Raw genomic sequence first — 21667 nt, forward strand, 5'->3', positions numbered from 1 at the left:
GCAGAGCCAGCTGGGGAGATAAGGGGGAGAAGCTTTAAACATTGGCAGGTCAGCGCAACAGGAGGTAAGCAAGTACAGAGGCAGCAAGAACTACTGAAAGTTTTTGATTTAGTCCCAGGTGGACTCCCCAATGCCTGTAAATGTTTCAAAGGGGGATCCCCTTTCTGTGGGCATGGAAATGTTTCAAAGGAGCCCCAATCGGTGCAATGTTTCAAAGACCACCGCTCTCTAAAAATTCCAACCCGAACCACCTCCCCCCCCCCAGCTGAAAACCTTCCTAAACAGATTCCTTCCTGGCTAACCCCAGCTGAGGAGGTCTGTTCTGCCACACAGAGCCCTCCTACGGGCCCCAGCACAAACCGAAACAAAACATCTCCCGTTTCCCTCCTCTGGGGATGGATCCAGCCTGCTCCTTCCCTGGGGACCCCACGAAGGACCCAATGTGCCTCTGTGTTTGTGCACAGGATATGAAGGGCTAGAGTGCAGCAGGGTAATTTTTCAAAGCGGTGTGTGGGAGTAGCACTGGAAATTCCCTGCATACTGCTTTGAAAAAAATAAACCCCCTACCTCCATGAATTATGAACAGGGCCTCCAGCTCCAGACAGGGAATGTGAGAGGTTGAAGAGGGAGGCACAGCCAACTTAACTGGATGCAGTTTTTAAGACCATGATGTCAGAAATCATTGAATTCTTTAATCATATCATGGACGCTGCTACCTAAAAGGTATCGCCTCTACAGAGCAGAGATTCCTTTGCTGACAGTCACTTGAGCAAAATAAAACTGTAAGCAACTGCTTAAGATATGTCAACTATTGATTTTGTGTTTCTCAAAGTATGAGAAGAAAGTGCTGCTGAGAGGTCTTGGATTATCAAAGCCAAGGGATTTTTTACCTAAAAATTACATGTCAAGGCTAACTTCATTGTCTTGGCTCTTCTCAAATTCAAAAGAGAGATAAAAATCTCTCCCTGGAAATGCTTATCCTACTCAAACTCTTATCTTAGATTGGTATCAATCATTCATTTTCCCCAGACAGCATCTCAATGACTATATTAAACCAGACACCTTAACTTTAGACAGATACAAGTTCATCGAGATGAGGCCAGCTCTAAGCTCCTGAGGACACACGGTCTGAGGGTAAGTTCCTCCTGTCTCCCAAACACCAGCATGTTCCCCCTGCGATCTCAGTGTCCCCCCAGCACAAACAAATCCCCATCTGTAGATTTTAAATTGACAATAATGACATTATTAAATCCTGTGAACTAGACCTAGGCTGCAGAAACAGCTATATTAGCTTCTTTCTCTTGCTGCCCATCTGGCTAGACTTGATCTAACACAGAGAAGGGAAACTCTTGCACCCCTTATCAGTGATAAACCAGCCTAAGCTGTAAGGAGGCACATGTCAGTCTGTCCTAAGGCCTAAATAAGGGAACAAAGCACTCAGGCCATGACTAAGGGGGACAGGAGCAAGCACAGGAGGCAGTTAGTCACTCTCCCTACTGTTACTGACCCAGGACTATGTAAATTAACACCAAAAATCTGCACAGCATTCATTGCTTGAGAAATGCTGACATTTAGCCTCTCCTTTTCCCTTCGGTATTCCCCAGAAAAGAACAAATACCAATGAGCAAACTCACTGGAAACACCTTTTTCTTTGTGAGCATTTGCATGTCCTGAAGGAGAGGGGGCCCAGGAGCCTTGTGAATTGAGATGCCCAGAGAGGAAGTTTGGCTCCATATTAAAGGTTTCTACACTTTGCTCTTTCCTAAACTGAACCATTAAAAGCAGTGATGACCTGAAGTAAATGCACATCCTCAGTCTATACCTCAGCAAAGGGACGTGAAAATATGACATCACCGTGGAATTATCACATCTTTTCCTACCACATCCTGGTATTTACAATGTTCCAGACGTACAGAACTGGGCCCATAGCACTTTTGTACTATAGAGAGTTCTTCCAGATATCAAAGTAACTGATGTACAGCTTCAAGGAAACAATGGGTACAGTTTACACAAATAACAGCACCACAGTTTTCACAGCCTCCTATGCCTTCTACACCTGTTGTTCTCCAATAGTGCTAAGAACTTTGTAAGGTCATGTGTATAATTGTATATTATTCCAGACAGCACTAATATGGGCATAGACCCAGATAAACTTCACATATCAGTTAGGGGAAAATGAAGAAATTACATTTTTCCAAAAGAAAAAAAAAATAGTTCCCCTCAAATCAAGCAAAACCTTAACTCACCATTTCATGACCTTTGTATTTAAAAATCATTTATTAGCTACTGGATCACAAATTGATTTGAAACAAGTGCTAAGCTTGCTAAGGACTTCTTTCTTAAAATCTAGGAGGGAGCTACATGAAATCACCATGGTCCAATTAACAAGGATCTCACTCTTCAAGCTTGCAAACAAGAGATTACATTAACACCTGCTACAAAAGCAAACATTTTTAGATATCTTTATCTTAACCTGCTTGACATCAACTTAAAACTCCTGCCTGGCTCTTGGATGAAAATTATTGAGACTGACATGTATGTTTTTCATTCGGGGGTAGGGGTTTGAAGACTGTGTCAGTCCATATTTCTCTCTCTCTGGAATTTATGCATAATCCACTTCAAAGCTAACAGGAGTTACCTACCTGAATTGACGGGAGACTAATTTCCTAAATGTAAAAATGCAGAAGGAAAACCATTATGCTTATGGGAGATAAATGCTGCATAGGAATGTATGAGACACAGGGAGGACTGTCAGGTCCTTGAAGGGTCGCATCCAACACATGCTGACAGTGGCATGTGTATCTTCTTGTGGTCTATGCACCAAAATAAACTGACCTCTTGGGCCAACACATATATTTATAACATCTGTCCATACACGAAAAAACCTTTCTTTGTGTTCATCAGAGAAGCAATCATACAGCTGCAGCTGAAATACAACACATCAGGTTACAAAAATGCTTTTACTAACTCTTGAGACACGACTGTCACAGAAGGCAGAAAGCACTGATTTTTAAATCACTCGTATGCCTGAAAAGCTGAACTTTCTGAAGTCCAGAATTGTTGGAAAAAGTAGAAGAAACCCACTGAAATAATGCTGTAAGTGTTTTGTTTTGACAATGTTCCTCAGGAATTCACCACACTTAGCTGGGAAAATGCTAGCAGTTACATCTATTCAATGTCATGACATACAAAATTGAAACATAATTGCACCTAAGTGGTTGACAACTGGCAAGTACTTTTTACACATATAGAGAGAAATTTATGCTATCAAATGGAAGATACTGTCAAAAGTTTGATTTTAATATAAATGAAAATGCTACATGAGGACTCAAAAGGATAAGGGAAAAGCTCAGCAGCAACACTTTTATAACCACATATTTAAAAAGCTTTGAAGTGAAGAATCATTACATCAAAATCATTTTCCTTGAAAAATAAAAAAAATAAATTACAGCACGAATATTAACAAGTTATTAGAATAGTGAATGTCAAAGAGTAGCAAAAAACAAGCAGCCAATGAGTGGCCTAGTGTAAAGAATGTCTTACCAATCATATGGTTAGCGACATGGATTTGTATCTCTCTCTCATTCTCAAAGGTCATCTGGCACTTGATGCATTGATAGGTCTTTTTCTGTTTAATAACCAAAAAGAGATTAGAGAAAACTGCACTGTAGCATAAGGCAAGTGTGATCATGAATATAGCATGTTTTATGCTTCAAATTTCCTCCACTGAGGCTTTTTTTGCCCATATATCCCCAAGCCAGGCTTTTCTGGGACCATAAACATAATCTCTAATTTACAACCTGCTTTAGGAGAAATTTTAATTTCAACTTTAAAAATTTCAGATTACACTACTTGAAAATCTGACTGAGTACCTGAGCCACAATGAGACTGTGCCTGTCATTTAACCCATTGCAGTAAAATTCCCCCAGAGTGAAATAAAAGACAGAAAAGTATCTGTTTTCAGAGTAAGATCAACTTTCTCAAAAAATTCCACCTTTCATTACACTCAAAATAGGCAGAGCACCTGTAGTTATTTGGGGAAGCAAAGGAAAAAATGGATTTTTTATTGGTGTCTCATCAGAAATCTTGAAAAAAAACTGCATTACCACAAAGAATTGTTTCCTGGCACAATCTGTTTATATCTTCTCCATCTCAAAGTCATACCAGGGAGGCCTGGCTGCAGAAGTCAGGAGACAGTGTGAGGAGGCAATTACATGAACCATTTATTCAAAATGGAAAATGGAGTTTGGACTCATATTTACAGTGATGCGCGTACTTGTGCAGCGTGGCAGGAAAAAATCTAAGGAACCATTTCCAGAAATTAAAATGCATGTTGACAAGCTGGACATCCAATTCAGGAAAAAAAAAAAAAAGACAAAAAAAAAAAAAAGAAAAAAAAAAAAAAGAAAAAAAAAATCATGAAGACTAAGCTTTTGTACACTCGCAAAAAGTATTATTTCCCAAAGCCAGAGCATGGTGCTTTGGTTTGATGTACATGCTTATTTACTGCATGGGAATATGCTATCTGAATAGACACTTTTTGATGTGTAATTTAGAAAAATTCGGCCTATTGTGCCTACTTGTTTCTGGAGAATAATTCCTACTGCAACAATTGCCAGTAGGCACAAGCACGAGGCCTGGATCCCCACGGCCAAAGCTGGTGGCAGCAGAACACATGTGAAATCTCCGCGTGCTGGCCACAAGGGATGCATGAGAACCCCAAACCAACAGCATTGAGAAGTCCAATTCAGTAAACAATGCCCTCTTAACCTTTTAAAGGAAAGGAAATGAAGGAAAATACTTTCGAGGGTATTTTTTTGGGTACTTTTAGATGCACATTACTTTTTCTTCAGCCTCCACCCCACACCCAGGTAAAGAACCTCATTTTTAGGACAGCGGTAATAAGTCTGAAGTTTTGAGTTAAACAGAGGACTTGCTGTCCCCGCCCCTCCCCCGTGCATGGGATCCAATTTCCTCAAGCACCTGCTGAGGAAAGAACAAATTAGGTGCTACCAAGAGCTTAACTACTTCCCATGTCATCAATGGCAACAAGGTAGCCTGCTGGAGGTTAATGAACAGGCTGTAACACCATAATAACAAATGCACCAGTCTGTGGAAGTTAGGCATATTCCATGAATTCTGTACCAGGGCGTGTTTGCTTAGGCAGGGCTTTCTGGGCTAAAACAACAATGGGTGATTAACATGATAATAAGAAGAAGGCTCTACTCCATTGGCCGAAAGCTGACACAGCCAACCATATAAAAGGAAATAGTTGGATTGGCTAGGTATCCCTAGGCAGCTGAAGAAAGTATCCTCCTGGAGTCCATTTGGAAATCAAGGCTGTTAATGGAAAAGCAGCTGGATTTCTGCAGCACTCTTTCTGGGGAAACTATTCTGGCAGACGAGCGCAGCACACGTACGTACACATGTCCTCTCAAACACACTGGCACACACATGCTGAGGGCTCCTAACTTCAAAAAACAAACAAAACACAAAAAAAAAACTTTAAAAGAGCAAAATAGGATTGGGTAGTGACTGATTCATGTGGTCACATGGTCACTTTTAAAACTTGAAACCTTCCACTTCCTAAAAACTTCAAAGACAAGTTGTGCCTTGTCCAGCGCTTGTCTCACTACAAGGGTTCCCTCAGTAACCAGCTAGAAGACAGTATTTCAGCCTGACTCTATAAACCTTCAAAGTTATACTAAACACAGACAAATGATTCATTTTTTTAATTGATTTTGGTGCTTCTGAAAGCTACTTACTAACAGATCTGGAGACAGGATGTCTTTGTTTATCCACACACCCAGTGCTAACTCCTCCACACCATTTCACAATCTCATAAAACACTCTGCTTGGCATGAGGAGCCCTCGGCAGATTTCGGATTTCCTCTCTGTGCTACCTTTAGCCTCAGCTGAGACCTGTGCATGCAGATGAGCAGCTTAAGCAAGGTGATGGCTCTAGGGACAGGGCACCCCACTTGACATGGAGTGAGGTTAATAAAAGGTCTCAAAAGAACTATACCTAGATAGCACCCAAGTGTATATGCAAGAGGTGGAAGAGCTGATTTTTGGCTCATTAATAACTGCCTTTAAAAGAACGTCACAAAACATCCTTCTGTTACCAGTAAATGGGCAGCACTAGTTTTAATACAACTATAATTTGTTGTGGTACCAAATACGATCCTCTATTACCATTTTTTCTGCTTTATGAACATTATTAATGGATTGGTGATCTTTTCTTAAAGTTTTATCTTCACAAGTGGTGACAACGAAGGTGCCCACACTCTGAGGAGCTAACAGAGTCAGGTGATGGCATCTAGGTGATAAAAGAGACCAGATGAGCAGGCCTTCAGCTGAGAGCTCATTCCCCACAATGATATTTAACTCTAGTCTTGGCACACAATTGTAGTAATAACAACAGAGGGTTCTGTTTTCTTTTCTGAAGTATCTATTGTTCCCATGGGTTTTCCAGACTATCCTCCTTTAAATCTGGAAATAGTTTCCTGTTCTACAAAGAAAATATTCCTCCATTCAAGTGGATTTACAAGGGAAGAGAAGGGTTGTGGGGGAGAACAAAGAGAAGGAACTGAGTCCAAGAAAGTGTGCAAGAGAAAAAAAACTGAATAAAGGAACACAATACGGTTTATTCTTCCAACTTTCTATGCTACCTCCTTTGCTTCTTCCAAATAAACTAGGTGGGCTAAAAATAGTAACACCGTTCAGGATGAAAATGGAAGTCTAAACATTTGCCACTGTCAATGTCAAATAAGCATTTTTCATGATACCTGTGGTACAAAATCAAGATAAATCCGTGTAAGGGAAAGAACAGCTTGAAATGTGGCTGTTTGCAGTATTAGGAAATGAAAAATCTCAATACTAAACAATTAGTCATGTTTCTTAAGATCTGCACATTCCTCTAGAAGGCACGTGGATATGAATTAATAAAATGTATTCAAAACTGAAGCTGCTACACAGGGAAAGATTCAGAAAAACAGGGAAGCACCACCTCTGAAGAGATCTTAATGTAATACAAAAAAGGCCTTGAACTACACTTGTGTCAGATACTGGAATGATACCTTTACCTGTGACGCTCATATGAAAAAGCACTTTCAGTCCTATCCAAACAGAATAGCTCACACAAAACTATACAAATGAAACAAAAATGGATGTTAAAAAAATATTTTACTGGTAAGGCGTGTTTTATTTATTCCTCTTAGTGATGTCTCTTGCAGAAGACCATTGACTTGTCTTAAAACTCCTAAAAACAAATCCTCCAAAGAGGATGTTGCCACATACACACTGCAAAAACTATGTCTGCTTGGAAATCTATCTTGTTGATCAACATGAATGGATCCTGGGCAGGCATCCTGGAAACAAGCATGATCAATTTACAGGTATATCTTCCTGTTTGTTTGCCATACTAAAAATGTGAAGAAGACAGAATACAGCAGGATTTTCAAGGCTTATATGCTTTCTTTCATTCTTATGGATTAAAAACCCAAGCCTGCCAAGCAATTCTGAGTATTTTTTAATGCTCCTCTAGCTGTATACTACTGATCTTCAGAGTAAAAGCTCAAATAATTCAATAGTAAAAATTCAAAATAAAATATAACAAAATAATCATACTTCGTTTGTGGTGCTATATGCACAAACTTAAATACCTACAATAAAATAGTTTTTCAGTTTCTCCTGTTCTTTTTAAGTTTTTTTTTCCTGAAATTCCTTTAGGTTTCCACACTCACCTCTTCTGTCAAAAAGTAAATAACGGCTGGTGGTGCGACTTCTGACATAGAAAGAAGTTACAGATTTTATATGTTATTATCATCTTTTCCATTTGCTTGGATTTCATTCTGCTTATTCTTATTTACTCTGAAATATATACCCACTACTTAAAAATCTAATCTACCTGTATGTTCCTTCTGAATGTACGTTGTCCTAACCTTCAATTGCTTTTCTATTTAAGAAAGAAAAATAAAATGTGTTTAAAAAATGAAATGTAGAAATACTCAAGAGTGGGAGAGAAGTAGCTCTTTGAACATGTGCAGATCACTCTACCTGCACTATGCACTACAGATTGCCCCATTAAAGGGGCATTTTACCTGTGTGCAGCACACCAACAAGATGACAAGAGAGCTCATGTTCAACTTGCTTAACTTGGCTATAAAGCCAATGAAGTTAAGTAAACACTGTTCTTGAATGCAGAGATGTATCATCATTTAAAAGCCAGTATAATTCTTTGAAAATCCCTCTACTAGGCAAACACAAAGGGCACTCATTGCCTTCAGAACCCTGAGTGAAACACCAATAGTTTTCCACTGAACTGATATCAGATTCAGGTCTTGTACCTATAATGAAGGGCAAGATAATGAATTATTCCTAATAACAACATCTATATTCCTGGGATGCTTATCTCTGATATTAGCATATGTGCAGGCCACAGACACCAGTAAGGTACCATTTGCCACCATCACAAATGCTGATTTTTCATTATCTTCCTCAAAGTAACTCAGAATTTCCCTCATGGGACGTAATTCAAAGCATTTACCTTATTGAAGAACTTAAAATTCTCCCCTGAGAGAACAAGTATGGAAGCTGTCACTGAAAAGAAAGAGTTAAAGCAAGAAATAAAGAAAATGGCAATGTGTTCTGCTAGCTGATAGGAAGGGAAAGGTAACTCCATAGGTGCAGCAATATTAATTAGTCCTACCTAATAGAACAGAGGTATTTTTCAAGAATTTAGAAGAAAACAAAGTCCTGAGCAGGAAGAAGGACAGTGACCTAGCCAGACCTAGGTAGCACACCAAAGGAGGGATATTTCCATTCCTCATTCTTCTGCAAAATTATTTGCATGTTCCTGGAGGCTTAGTCACACCCAAAGGGAACAATATCCAATGGTCCTACCGCAAGAGAGAAAACAAGAAAAGAAATCAAGCTTTCTGTGGGATGGCTCAGGAGGCTGGATCGGGGCACTGCTCCAGTATGGCCATGCCCAGCCCAGCTCAGCTGGATGCTGCTGCCCCACACAGAGCAGGAAAACAGTTCCTGCCAGGCACACAACCTGCACCAGCAGGTCCCTTGGAGGCACCTCAGTCCATTTCCTCGGGACATACTTAGGGCCCTCTCTTACTTACCCAGCCCCTGGTGTTCTAGCTGAATGGATGGTATTTTCAGGTGCTTTTAATTCAGTAAGATGTGTTTGTGGGTGCTTTAATTAGCAGATTGACATAAACAGGCATCTACGGATGGAATTATTCATTAGGAGTTGGGTGCCTAATTTCCTTAGATACTTTTGAAAATCTCACCCCATCATGTTTAATTAAAAATGTCAGATGATATCAATACTCAGATGTGTCTGCTGTTGGTCTCCTGAGAAGATTTCCAAAATCCACTTCTCATTCCATCTGTTCCTGACAGAGGAAGGACTGACTTGGCCCATTCTTGAACCAAAACGTCAACAAATAATTTAAAAAGACTATAAACTGCAAATGATATTAATCTCCTGAGTAGGCTTCTGGAACCTTACTTGGATCTGCATGTTCCCAAGTAACTTGTAAGCTAAGAAATGGGAAAGCAGGGTATCTGCAAAAAGTCAAGGACAGCACACTTATATGTAATCTGCATTAGACAATGTCCAGATTTGCTAAGAAACTATTTATCCCCTACTGGCCCCTACAGATGGGCCATGAAGCAGGTTCTTCTAAAGTCACTTTTAAAATCATACACGCACACAAACAAGCTCACACAAATGCACACAGACCTCCAAGTAACCTCAAAACGCTCACTCTGACAGACATTCCTAGGGACAAGCTCTTTAGCACAGAAGTTTGGTTTAGGTGAGAATCTGGGGGGTAGGATGGAGTTCACTATATTTTCCCTCACAAGTTCCTATATCCTCCTGTTCATTATTGTTTTCCAATTAAGAAATAATCTCATTCCTCAGGTATGACAGATTAGATTTTTTTATTGTTTTGGGTACTCAGCATCTTTATTTTCCATTAAACTACCCCAGCTTTTCCAGATCTGCCAGTTCAATAGAATCAAAATTCATGGACAAAACTCAATCCCCACTGCCCAGGTGTCTCAGCTCTCTGTTGGTAAATCCAGGGCAGATCTGTGGTAAAAAATCTGTTGTGCTGCTACTAGGAATCAAGACGCCTGCAAGGCTGAGCAACTTCTGATTGCTCTATGTGAATTCCTCTACCCTTCCTCCTGTTTTGCTGAGGTATCTTAAGTAGCACAAGCGATTTGACAAAGTGACAATTTAAAAAAAAAGAAATAATATCAGATCAGTTCTCACATTGAAGGCCTACATTTTATCCCTCAGACAATTTAATGTTCAGCTGTACTTACTCTGGGAACAGGGGATGTCTGGGTACCTTTCCTTTGGCCACTGGTCTCGGGTGTCAGGTCTCGGTGGTCTACCTGAATGTGGCTCTCTAGGTCTTCAGCACTTTCAAATTTGACACTACACTCTGGACACCTCAGGCTGCCACACGGCCTCTCGTTCACCTCCTGTGGAGTCAAGCTCGAAGACTGTCCGTTGGTGCTCCTGGTCATGCATCCAGCACACAGGCCATAGGGAAGGCCGTTCACATCCAACTTTACCAAGTCCTGCTTATTCCGGAACTCCTTCAAGCACAGCGCACACTTGTAGAGTTTTTGCAAGGCCTGGCCGTTAGGCGATGAGGTTGCAGAGTTTCCTGCCAATTTCTGCATATGGAACGTCCCATGAATTTTCAGCTCCAGGGTAGAGGTGACCGTCTGCATGCAGACAACACAGCGAAACCCGGTGAGGGAGTTTCTGAGATCCGGATGCATCTGGCAGTGCTCGATGAACTCCTCCTCGCTCTGCAGTGGCATTTTGCAGATCCGACATGTCCCTGTATCCAAACTCTTGCTGTGAGTGACTTTGTGCTCCGTCAGGGTCAGGAGCGATGGGAAGCGTTCCCCACAGATGGGGCACATGTAATGCTTAGCTGGGCCTCGATGGGTCTGCATGTGCTCTCTCAGGCCATTTTCTGAGAAAAAGGTCCTTGAGCAGATATTACACTTGTGGCTACCTTTGATGAATTCTGCTTTCTTCCTAGAACAGTCATCCTCCCCAGGCCTGATGTTATGATCTCTCAAACGATGGTTCTGCAAGAGGACCTCCATAGTGTAGGCAGCCCCACAAATGTCACAGCCATACATGGGCTCAGAAGCATCCACATCGTCCTCACTGGCTTCGTGACTGTTGGAAGTATCCGGATTCTTCATTAACATGTTCTGAATATCTGCCCCTTCTGCCTTCTTATTTGTTGGGGTCATACCATTAGCTGTACCATTCTCAGCGCTGGCATCAAAAACACAATGTTTTTCCCGCAAGTGCTTTTCAAGCAAGATGATGGCATGAAAAGCTTTGCTACAAAACTTGCAGTTGTATTTTTTGCTGTGGGTTGTGATGTGGCACTGCAGTTCTACCTCTGTGCTGAAGGTCTCACCACAGAAGATACATTTGTGAGACTTTGATGGATTACCCAAGTGACTATGCTTCACGTGGATCTGGAGATCTACCTCCTTCCTAAAATCCCAGTTACAGGCTGTGCAACGATACATCTTCTTTTCATTGCTGTGCTTGACTGCCAGATGCACTTGGATAGATACCTTGGAATCAAAAACTTCTTGGCAAAGGGTGCAGTGATACAACACAAAAGTATGCATGTCCAACAAATGCTTCTGCAAATCATCCACTGAAGAAAACTGTTTGTCACAGCTCTCACATACATAATGAGTGGAAGTTGTCATGTAATGTACAGTGAGATGTTGCAGAAGAGACTCCTGGGAATCAAAGTCTTCTTTGCACTGAGGGCAAGACTGTTTCCTCAACAGCAACTCCAAATGCAACTTTAAATGGGTCTGAAAACTTTCAAAATTTGAGAACTTTAGATCACACTGATTACATGGGTATTCGCCATTAGACACTGAGTTTACGCTTGCAGAAAGCCGCTGCCTTTTAGGGGAAGAGACTTCAACATCAGAAGAAACTGGACTCTGCTCTGCTTTTGACTTCTTATTGTGAGCCAGAGGAATGTTCTTGTGGTTTTCTTTAATATGCTTTGTAAGCTTCAGGATGGAGCCAAAAATGGGGGAGTTTGTGCAATAAGGGCATGAATAAACTTCCATAAAAGACTGTGTTGGCTGAATGACAGGGGAATCCAATTTTGAATTTCCTACATTGCAGTGAGTCTGCTGGATGTGCTCAGTCAAGGTAGCTTCAGTCAGAAAGCCCATGGAGCACTGGTTACAGAAGAAAGCATTGTTGCCATCTTGAGGGGTAGCGTTCGGGCCGCAGTGAGTAATGCGGATGTGTTCCTGCAAGCTGTTGATATCTGCAAACATCTCCGGGCAGTAGTTACAATGAAAGGCAGAAATGTTGCTAAACTGCATCATGGGATAGGCATGGTTTTTGTGCACTTTTCTCACGTGTTCATTCAAGTTGTACAGCGTAGGCATGGAATCAAGGCAGATCTGGCACGTGTGGCTTTGCTGAGGTTTGTCTGCGTGAATGGTCTTCAGATGGATCTCCAGAACAGCAAGGCTGTTGAAGTCACGCTTCGAGCAGTAGGGGCAGCTGTAAGTGACTTTAGACCAGTTCTGACCTTCCTCTCTGTCAACAGACCTGGTTTTCTTTTGTCCTCTCAAAGGCTTTAAGGTCGAATCTGGAGTGGAACCTCTTTCCACCGACGCGCTGGAGTCGGGCGTTGCGCTGCTCATGGACGCCACACTGCCCAGGACTGGGTCAGGGCTGATGCTGTGGTTGCTGGAGTCAGGTTGTCTGTGGCTGTCCAAGTGGCAATAGACTTCCTCCACTGAAGAAAACTGCTCTGGGCACATAGGGCACTTGTGTTTTTTGTTGGCATGGGCTTGATGAATGTGTGAGAGCAGTGAGTTTTCATCTACAAATACTTCAGGGCAATGAATACACTGCAAATCTGCCTTCTCGGAAAGCTGTGGGTGGCGTGTCATTACGTGCTTCTCCAAATCTTCAGTCTGACTGAATGTCTCTTCACAGTAATCACACATAAAATCATCCTTCTTCACCTCTTTCTCAGTCTTTGCCATATGTTCCTTGTTCTTTTTATGAGCTTGCATGTGACTCTGCAATGAGCTGGTAGATGAAAACCCACGTTTACACACAGTACACTTGAATGGTTTGCTGGAGCTGTGGGTTTTCAGGTGGATTTTGAGGTGGTCGCTGCGGGAGAACGCAGCCTCGCATTCGTGGCAATGGTACTTTTTATCCCCTGTGTGAAGCTTTATGTGGCGATCCCTACTCCTCTTGTGCTTAAAAAGCCGGCTACAGTAGGTGCATTTGAAAGGTAGTTTGTCACTGTGGATCTGCTCGTGCCTTTTAAGGTAGCTCAGGCGAATGAAGGACTTATCACAAAACTGACAGGGATACGGCAGGCCAGTCCCCCCTTCCTCCTCCCCGATGCCGAGATCACACCCATCTCCTATCATCTGAGTGGGTGATGCAACATCTTTGCTGGAGGGAGATGAAGCCACCCAGGAGAGTTGTGGGTCGTCATCACCATCTGTAATGGGAAAGCAGAAAGGAGATTAAAAACAATTCCCAGTGCATCTGTGAAATAAGGACAAAGCTCTCAACAACACTATGGGCTTTTGCTACTACAGCATTAAAAGAAAAATTCAACTAAAAAAAAACCCCAATAAACCCTCTTGAATTTGAAAGGAGGTTTGAGAAAGAGAAATAAAAATATATTTGTATACATAATTCACAAATATGCCAACATATAGTGTTAATAAAAAGCATTTTTCTTTAGCAGGTTTAACACCTGCTCACTGTACTGTAAAGCAATAAACAATGAATAAAGAAAGCGAAACACAATGTGCAGTGAAGCAATACAAACATTTCAGAAAGCTACAGTGTTAAGTGATCACCTGTGAATTTGTGGGTCTGTTAAATGCTACATCAAGATGATTTTAAGTAATGCCTCCATTAAAAAAAAAAAAAAAACAAAAACAACCCTTCAGTTCTGTCTCAAAACTGTAACAGAATGAAAGGCTGCTCAAAGGCAGAGTTGAACATCTAGGTGGAATAAAAGCATCAGATTTGAGAGAGCTCAAGAAAATCAGAGAAGAGATCTGCACCATTACCATGTTTCCTTTTATAAAAGGCAATGTTGCCCTCTTGGTACAAAATCAAACAAATTTTTTGAAGTCTAGGAAAATCACCACTGGAGATCTCAAGACATCACAAAAGAATCAAGTTCAGGATAAACCAAAAATGGCCTAGTCTCCGTTTTAATAACTATTTCCCTTACTCAATATGAAGCTTTGAAAAATATTTTATCATTCCATATTACCATAAAGAAACATAGCACCAACTCCAGCAGCCCCACTGTCGTTTTAGGAAAAATACATAAAATGTTGTCAGCTTTCATTAACAGAATTGTTAACAAGAAGCAGATGAGAGTGAGTTCAAATACCCTAATTCCAACAAATGCAGAGATGTTGAGCGAAACATAAATGCCACTAGTCGGATATCAACCTAAACCACAGAATGAAGCAAAAATAAAGTTCATGTAAATGACGGAAGACGCTGACCACACAAACATCTGGAGATTCCACCAAGGAGCCGGTTCTCCAGATACACAGCTCTTATACAACATTTAATGTTCCTACTTCAGTTTTGACTAAAACAAACCAATAAAAGGAATCCCCGGCTGTGTGTGTAGGCTGCCACACGCGCACTCCTCGTGCCTGCCAACTACAGTCACCAGGCGGAGAAGGCACAAAGTACGGTGAGGAGCTCTCAAAGAAGGGCTCGGCTCATGAGGGCATCACCACCGTGCCAGGCAGCTCCTGCAGCACCCACTGCCCTGGCAAACACCTGCTTTTTCATCCCAGGTAAAGAAAGAGAGCAACGACCTTGGAAAAAAACTAAACCAAATAGGCCCACCCCAAACAACTTTTCCTGCACGACGGGGATCTCTCTTTTCCAGGTCAGGCGTCCGCTCCCTGCACCCCGTGCTCCCCAGAGAGCTCTGCTCCCCCGTTTAACTAAACCTCCTGCTCCAGAGCGATGCTGGACGCCGAGAACCTGCTTCTCCCTGCTGCCGAAATTCACCTCGACTCTCAGCAAGCATCCGCGCTTCTAAGACTCTCAAGGTCTTTGCACTCAACTAGCTCCTCCAAATCTGGCGGAGGCCAAGCCTAAAACACAGACAACGAGCTCCTGATTTTTATGTAAACTTTTCTCAGGCTTCACTCCCCCGACCATGAACGGCTCTCTCTCTCTCTCTGCAGCTGCAACAAAGCCTGATGTTCCCAATTTAAGCCACCTCCGCCGCCCACCCCGCTGCCAGCACAGCTTTGCGGGGCCCCCAGGGAGCCCGCAGCCCCCGCCATCCCCCAGCTCTGCCGCCAGCCGTATCCGGGGCTCCGTCCCCACGGACCTGCGGCCACGGGCCGTCGGAGGGAAGAGGGAAGAGGCAGCCGGCTGCCAGCGCCCGGATTAGGGGCCCCGGGGAGGTGCCGGTAGCTCAGGGCTGCCTAATTCCCTCCTCTCACCAGCTGGGCTCCTCCAGGGGCAAGGAGACAAAGGGGAGCACGAGGGGGATGCTGAGCCTGAACTAGGGCAGCACATGTTGCGTTTGCTGTCGCTGCTGCTGTCTATACGGAGAGGGGGAGAGAGGAGAAAAACAACAAGAGAAAAAGCACCCCACTATTTGCTAGTTACTTCTGGGGCTCACTGGCTGTAATTACAATAATTTTATACGTCTGTTTGCAGAAACGTGCGTAAAGATACGTGCACTGGAAATATCTCCCCTTTCGCAGCCAGGCTGCCCGTGCCTTGTGCGGAGCGGCGGCGCGCAGAGGAAGGGCTGCGCCGGGAGAAGCCCGAGCTCTCCGAACGCCTCCGCCGAATAAAGCTCCATTGTTCGGCTCGGAAACCTGAGCTGCGATGGGCCAAATCCAGTGGTAACACAGGCTGGGCCAACTGCTTTAACTTCCTTACGTCCATGTGCACTTACGCCAACCACTACATTGGCCCACCACGCAAAGTGAACAAATCTCTAGAAAGTCCCTTTTTCCTCTGAAATGAACAGATCTACCTCAAAGCACAGCCTAACATTCAACTAGAGCCAGATCCCCTCCAGCTGCTGCTCTTCAAACATATTGGGCTATTCAGAAAACAAAATAAAAGAAAGCTGGTATTAGTATTACTTTGTGAGTGAAGCACAAAGCCTTTGCTAATATCATTTGGATTAAAAAAAAATTAACATTTCTCAGGTTGGAAAGCTGGATTTGTCATAAAATGGAAGTGTTTACACAGAACGCAAAGATTGTCTCCTTTTGTTAACTTCAATTGGACCTTTTACCAATTTTCATGTTTAGTTTCTAGATTCTTTTATTCCAGCATTTCCTCATACTTTTACAGTTTCAAAAGAATTTTAGAAGAAATTTTAAGCACCAGAAACAACCTACCTGGATCCCTTACAAACAAGATACTAAATTACTGAACACCTAAACTGAAGAAATTAGGGAAAACTCATTATCATTAATCTCTTCATGGAATGAATAATATCCCTGTTAATTTTAACCTGCCATATAAAATTGAAGAAAAGACCTATAATGAACTGAGAAGAAAATTCTAAGGTATTTTACCACAGTAATATTTTAGTGAGAAGATATATTTTAGATGTAGTATGACATGTCTGGCAAAGATGGTTGGAATAATAATTCTACATTAATGCAATCAAAGGAATGTAGCAGAATGAGAAAAATCACTTTCAAAAAGGAGATTAAAGTCATTAAAATGGCTAATCCTGCAAAGTGGGACTGTTCTAAAATAGAGAATCACATGGCTGGTGCAAGGCTTTTGTCATTTGCGCATAGGAGAATCAAAACAAGTATTAAAAGGGTAAGAAAATTCAATAAAAAGTTTAATTAGGAAAAGAAGAGCATTAAAGAAGCTTCAGGATGTCAGTAGTCCTCAGGATATATGTGCAGGTCATGAAGCTTAAAGGGCCATTCTTGATAATCAATCTCAAAGTGGTACAGTAATTTAGTAACTTAATGTTCAGCACGTTTACAGGACTGCAAGCATTTATCATCATCAGTGAGGAGCTAATTCCCGCCTCAATGCATTCAATAAATGTATTTTTCCTTCTGAAAAGGACAATTTGGCCAAAATGTAGTATAAATCATACTTCGTTCTCTATTTATCTTCCAGATAACACAAGCCAAGTTCAGAGACATATTCATGAAGCTAAAACAATAAAATGAAGTCTTAAAAAGATGTGATCTCTTAGAAGGGAGACAAACGGCACATCACAGATTGCCGGGAGTAAGCAGCACTGCCATCTCAGCATACACTGCTGACATTGATATATTTATTATTCCAGAGTTATTTTGCTAATAGAAATATAATCAACCAGACACAAATTCACAGTCCCTGCAAACACCTTCCCATCTCCCTGCCCACAGGTAGCTGGAAACAATTCGCTCCTGCTGAACTTTGAGCAGAGCTTCACTTTCTTGCTCAGCTGCCCAGTCACCCAGCCCTGTGGGCCACATTCCTGGGCAGGAGCTGCACAAACCCAGGCTACCCCCAGCTGGCTGCTTTTTCTCTCAAGAAAAAAACACTTGCACAGAGACCACATTTGCTGGCCTGGACCTGAAGTTTGTCCTTGCCCAAACCTCTTGTTCACCAACATCGATCCCCCTCCAGTGAAAAATCTCCCTACTCTGTCTCCTCTGTGTGTGGAGAGTTCAGGTGGCTCTTCCACAGAGCCCCTGTGCATCCCTCCACACCATGGGCATGCTGCAATGCGGCCTGTGCAGTACAGCAGGCCAGTTCATTCCAGTGCCACCAGCACAGGTTGAGCACCACGGGGCTCAGGAGAGCCTGCACAACCAGCCCCAGGCATCAGAAAAATCCAGGGTCTGGCCAAAGAGACATCTTTAAGGCTCCCCTCCTGAGCCCAGAAGGCATCTCCATACGGGACAATAAACCAAGTAGGTCAGATTTAGAACGTGATCTTATTCTATCAGGTTTATTCCTCTAGCACAGAGCTAGAAGACAAGAAAAATACTTAAATGAACAAACACAAAACCCCAAAATTGATTGTTGAAGGAAGGATTGCTGTTTAAGCTCAGACTTCTCTTTCTCTCTGAGTCTCTCCACGATACACAAGTTAAAGATGGTCAAAGCACTGAAAATGCTTTAAGCTGTTGAAAGTTGATGGAATTCCGGCACCCAAAAAAGTAACTTACTTTTGAAAACAAGCTTGGCATCATAAGACACACTTCTGAACTGTGCTTCCATTCCTCATCTCCATAATAGCAAAAAGCCATCTGCTTCTCAAGGGCAAATTGTAGGGCTTACTTCTGTATAGCTGTGAAAACCCTGAGACATCCTCAGAAGGAAAGTCCAATAGAAATGCTATCAATTTCAATAATTATTATTATTGCAGATGCTTAACTATGAGAATAAAACACAGAGATTGAGGACTGACAAATCCTCAGCGTTGGTTACGGCAAATTTTGCATTGCTGCACCATGTATTAAAGGCAGGAATAGATCATTACAATGGATTATAGTAAGAACCTCACATAGCATACGCTGCTCATTTACACTGCAGTGCTGGTGTGAAATCATGCAAATCAAGTTTACATGGCAAATGTTTAAAGCTCAACATTTTCAGTGCACTGTGACAGCTTTTCGCTTAATTTTTTTTGTTGGAGTGTTTAGTCCCATTTTCCTGCACACTCCCCTCACAGTTAAAACAAATAATTAAAAGTATCATTAGTATTCCAAACTCAGTTTTTCATGCATTTCCTAGCTTCAGTGAATGTTTCTGTTTGTTGTGTCACAGAAGGCAATCGTGGACTGTGACCCACCAGCCCACTGGCAATGAAAGTCCTTGTACACTGACACTGCACACTCAAGCACACTTCACTAAATGAGAGAAGAAGGATTTCTGCAACTTACTTATAATTATTCCCCCAAAAATATCATGCAACTGTCCCCCAGAACTGCTTAACCCACCCTTAGCCAAGGCAGGAAGGAGGGCCTGGGAAGTTCACACTGCTCTGAAGAACTTCACACTGAGCCTCACACTTCAGTGATGTCAGCTCCTTCACCAAATAAATCAGAGTTCTGTACTTTAAGGTACTATACTATTCTTAACATATATATATATATATAAATATGGATAAAATGTTCAAAGCAAACATGAAATTGGATAAAAGTCTATGAGGTGCTAATATAAGTGGCACCACAGGCTGTGCTTTCATTATTATCTCTGACTTCAGAGAAATTCAGTTATACCTAATCACATGCTTATGAGGTAAGCATTTTTGTTGGACTAAATTACCAAAGGTTAGTGACACTTTTCCCAGTTTCTCATCTTTGCACTGCAATTCTTTTTATAGTGATTTTTTTTTAAAAATCAAGGAAAATGTCTGGCTCAATGGAAAGTATGTATAATCTGATTTTTCTTCTCATGCAGAGAGTAACTTTGTATTTAGAATACAAAATCAGCACAAGATGTAGTGCAGAATTTCAAACACTAAACTTGCTGGGATGTCTGCCACAGATAAACTGTTACACATAGACAGTTTAAACCTTGCTGTCTTTGTTTAAACCTTTCTGTAGTGATCAAAGATACATCTAATTAGTCTTTTTTAAACTGCAAGTTAAAAGTACATACAAAGATGTCTATTGAAGCTTAGCTGATATACAGAAACTTGTTAAGACAGAGTAATGCATGCCTGAGCCCTTGACTCCCATTAGCAGAGATATCAAGGCTCAGTAATGACCATCGACAGGGTGATCCATAATTCTGAGCAGATGATAAAAAAAGTTATTTTTAACATTATTTTTCCTTATGTCAAACAGTCTGTACTTTGCTGGTAACGAAAAATTAACATATCATTAAATAAGTTATTTCACACTTGGATAAATGGCATAATAGGGCTGGAGAAGAAAGTTTTATGTTAGATCTAGGAATAAACTAAATGCTTTCAGAGTTGAATCACTGTTTTTCTTTACTCCCTTTGGAAAAGCAGCAGATACTATATTCTGCTGTGCATCATGGACTTGGGACTGAAAACAGCTGCAGTCTAATTACATGTAAAGTGTACCAAAACATTCCTTTTATCACAGACTGTAAATCTGTTAGCATCTGTCTCTCCTTTGTTTCTTCCACAAGATACAAGCTTGTTTCTACATTTTTCTCACCTGTAGCGGTAATTAAAATTCATTATAAATGAAAGGAGTGAACACTAAAACAAGTTCCTCTGTGTACAGTTCTAAACTCAAATTAGAAACAGCTGTTTGCTAATTCATGCAGTGATGTTTTGTCGTGCTCTGTGAATCAATAATAACTCACCCTATTCCTACCAAAATGTTAGGATTATATATAGATTTTCCTTAGCAATTTGCTCCTCAGAAATTTTCAAATGCACGTCCAGTCTTTTTTAAATGAGATTAGAATATGACACCTACAAAATCATCAATGAAATAACAGAAAGATCTTAATACCTTGCTGCTTCTGCTTACCCTGCTACCTAGAGGGTCCTGTATCATTCTTGCCTGCTTTGATGCCTACAGAGCATTTAGCAAAAGGGCACGTTGTAAGGCAGATGTAAAATAACAAAACTGTATATGGAGTCATGCAAATGCGTCACGGATGCAACAGTCACATTGAGAGAATATTACAGAATTACAGCTTCAGTTGCGACATCTACAACTTTCAAACATCGGGAATGACAAAGCCCTCAGGAAAAAATCCTAGTAGAATAATTATTACTTATAATAATTAGTTATAAAATTAGTTATAATAAATGGTAATACTTATGCTGATTGTTAGTAATATTTCTACGTATTATGTTAGCCAGAACACAAACTTCGTATGACCCCATTGGCCTTACACAATTATATTCTGCACTTCTTGCTACTTGATGTCAACATTTATCATGATTTCAACGCTTGATTATGCAAAACAAAGAGACAACACACAGCAGTTAAGAGCTGTGCCTGCTTTCTTTTTTATCTAAGCATAGGGCTGCAAGCAGGGTGGCTGCAGCAGTCTGAGCAGCCTTCACGGCAGCTTTGCAGAGCCTGCCCTTGTCACAGCACGAGTGGGGCCAGCCCTGGGCCCCGCACCGCCCCTTTGCAGAGCCAGAGATCCAGCCCAGAGCAGTGGAAGAACATCAGCCTCTGTGCAGGTCCCTGCAATACACGCATTACTTCATGCATTTTCTCATCTCTACATAGAGATTGCTTCCCTTCCTCGTGTTTTGCTGCTGTTAGCAGGGAGGGTGCTCCCATCCAGCACACACCTGAGACCGGGACTGAGCTGCTCGTGGAAATGTGGCCGGCGGGGTGGCCTTTCTGGTGGGATGAAATGCATGAGATGAATTTCCTAGATTTATGATTTCCTCCCTCCCATTTGATCAGGCAGCTCTCAAATACAGCAGGCACCTGTTCTCAGGCTGTTTTGCTGAGTACCCTCAGGCACATGCGGTCACACAGACTCAACTCAAGCTCTTTCCCTCAGTTCATAACCATAGCACCAGAAACACCAACTAGCTCCTGTTTGGAGAAACGCAGTGAATGCAGAAGCTGGAGGTAAAGAGAGACAGGCTTTTCT

General features: G+C 41.8%; 1 protein-coding gene across 4 annotated transcripts in view; it reads right to left on the bottom strand.

The window, feature by feature from the left end:
• Positions 1 to 21667, bottom strand: part of ZNF423 (zinc finger protein 423) — a 228117-nt gene that overhangs the window by 83734 nt on the left and 122716 nt on the right. For all 4 annotated transcript variants that reach the window (XM_066194231.1, XM_066194232.1, XM_066194234.1 and 1 more), the window contains 2 exons: positions 10354 to 13577; positions 3544 to 3628 (listed from right to left, as the gene is read on the bottom strand). In XM_066194231.1, the coding sequence (XP_066050328.1) occupies positions 3544 to 3628; positions 10354 to 13577 (3309 nt within the window). The remainder of the gene's footprint in view (positions 1 to 3543; positions 3629 to 10353; positions 13578 to 21667) is intronic.

This window comes from Chamaea fasciata, unplaced genomic scaffold, assembly GCF_029207755.1.
Source record: "Chamaea fasciata isolate MVZ Bird 193981 ecotype frontalis unplaced genomic scaffold, bChaFas1.0.hap1 SCAF_12, whole genome shotgun sequence".
Lineage (NCBI taxonomy): Eukaryota > Metazoa > Chordata > Aves > Passeriformes > Sylviidae > Chamaea > Chamaea fasciata.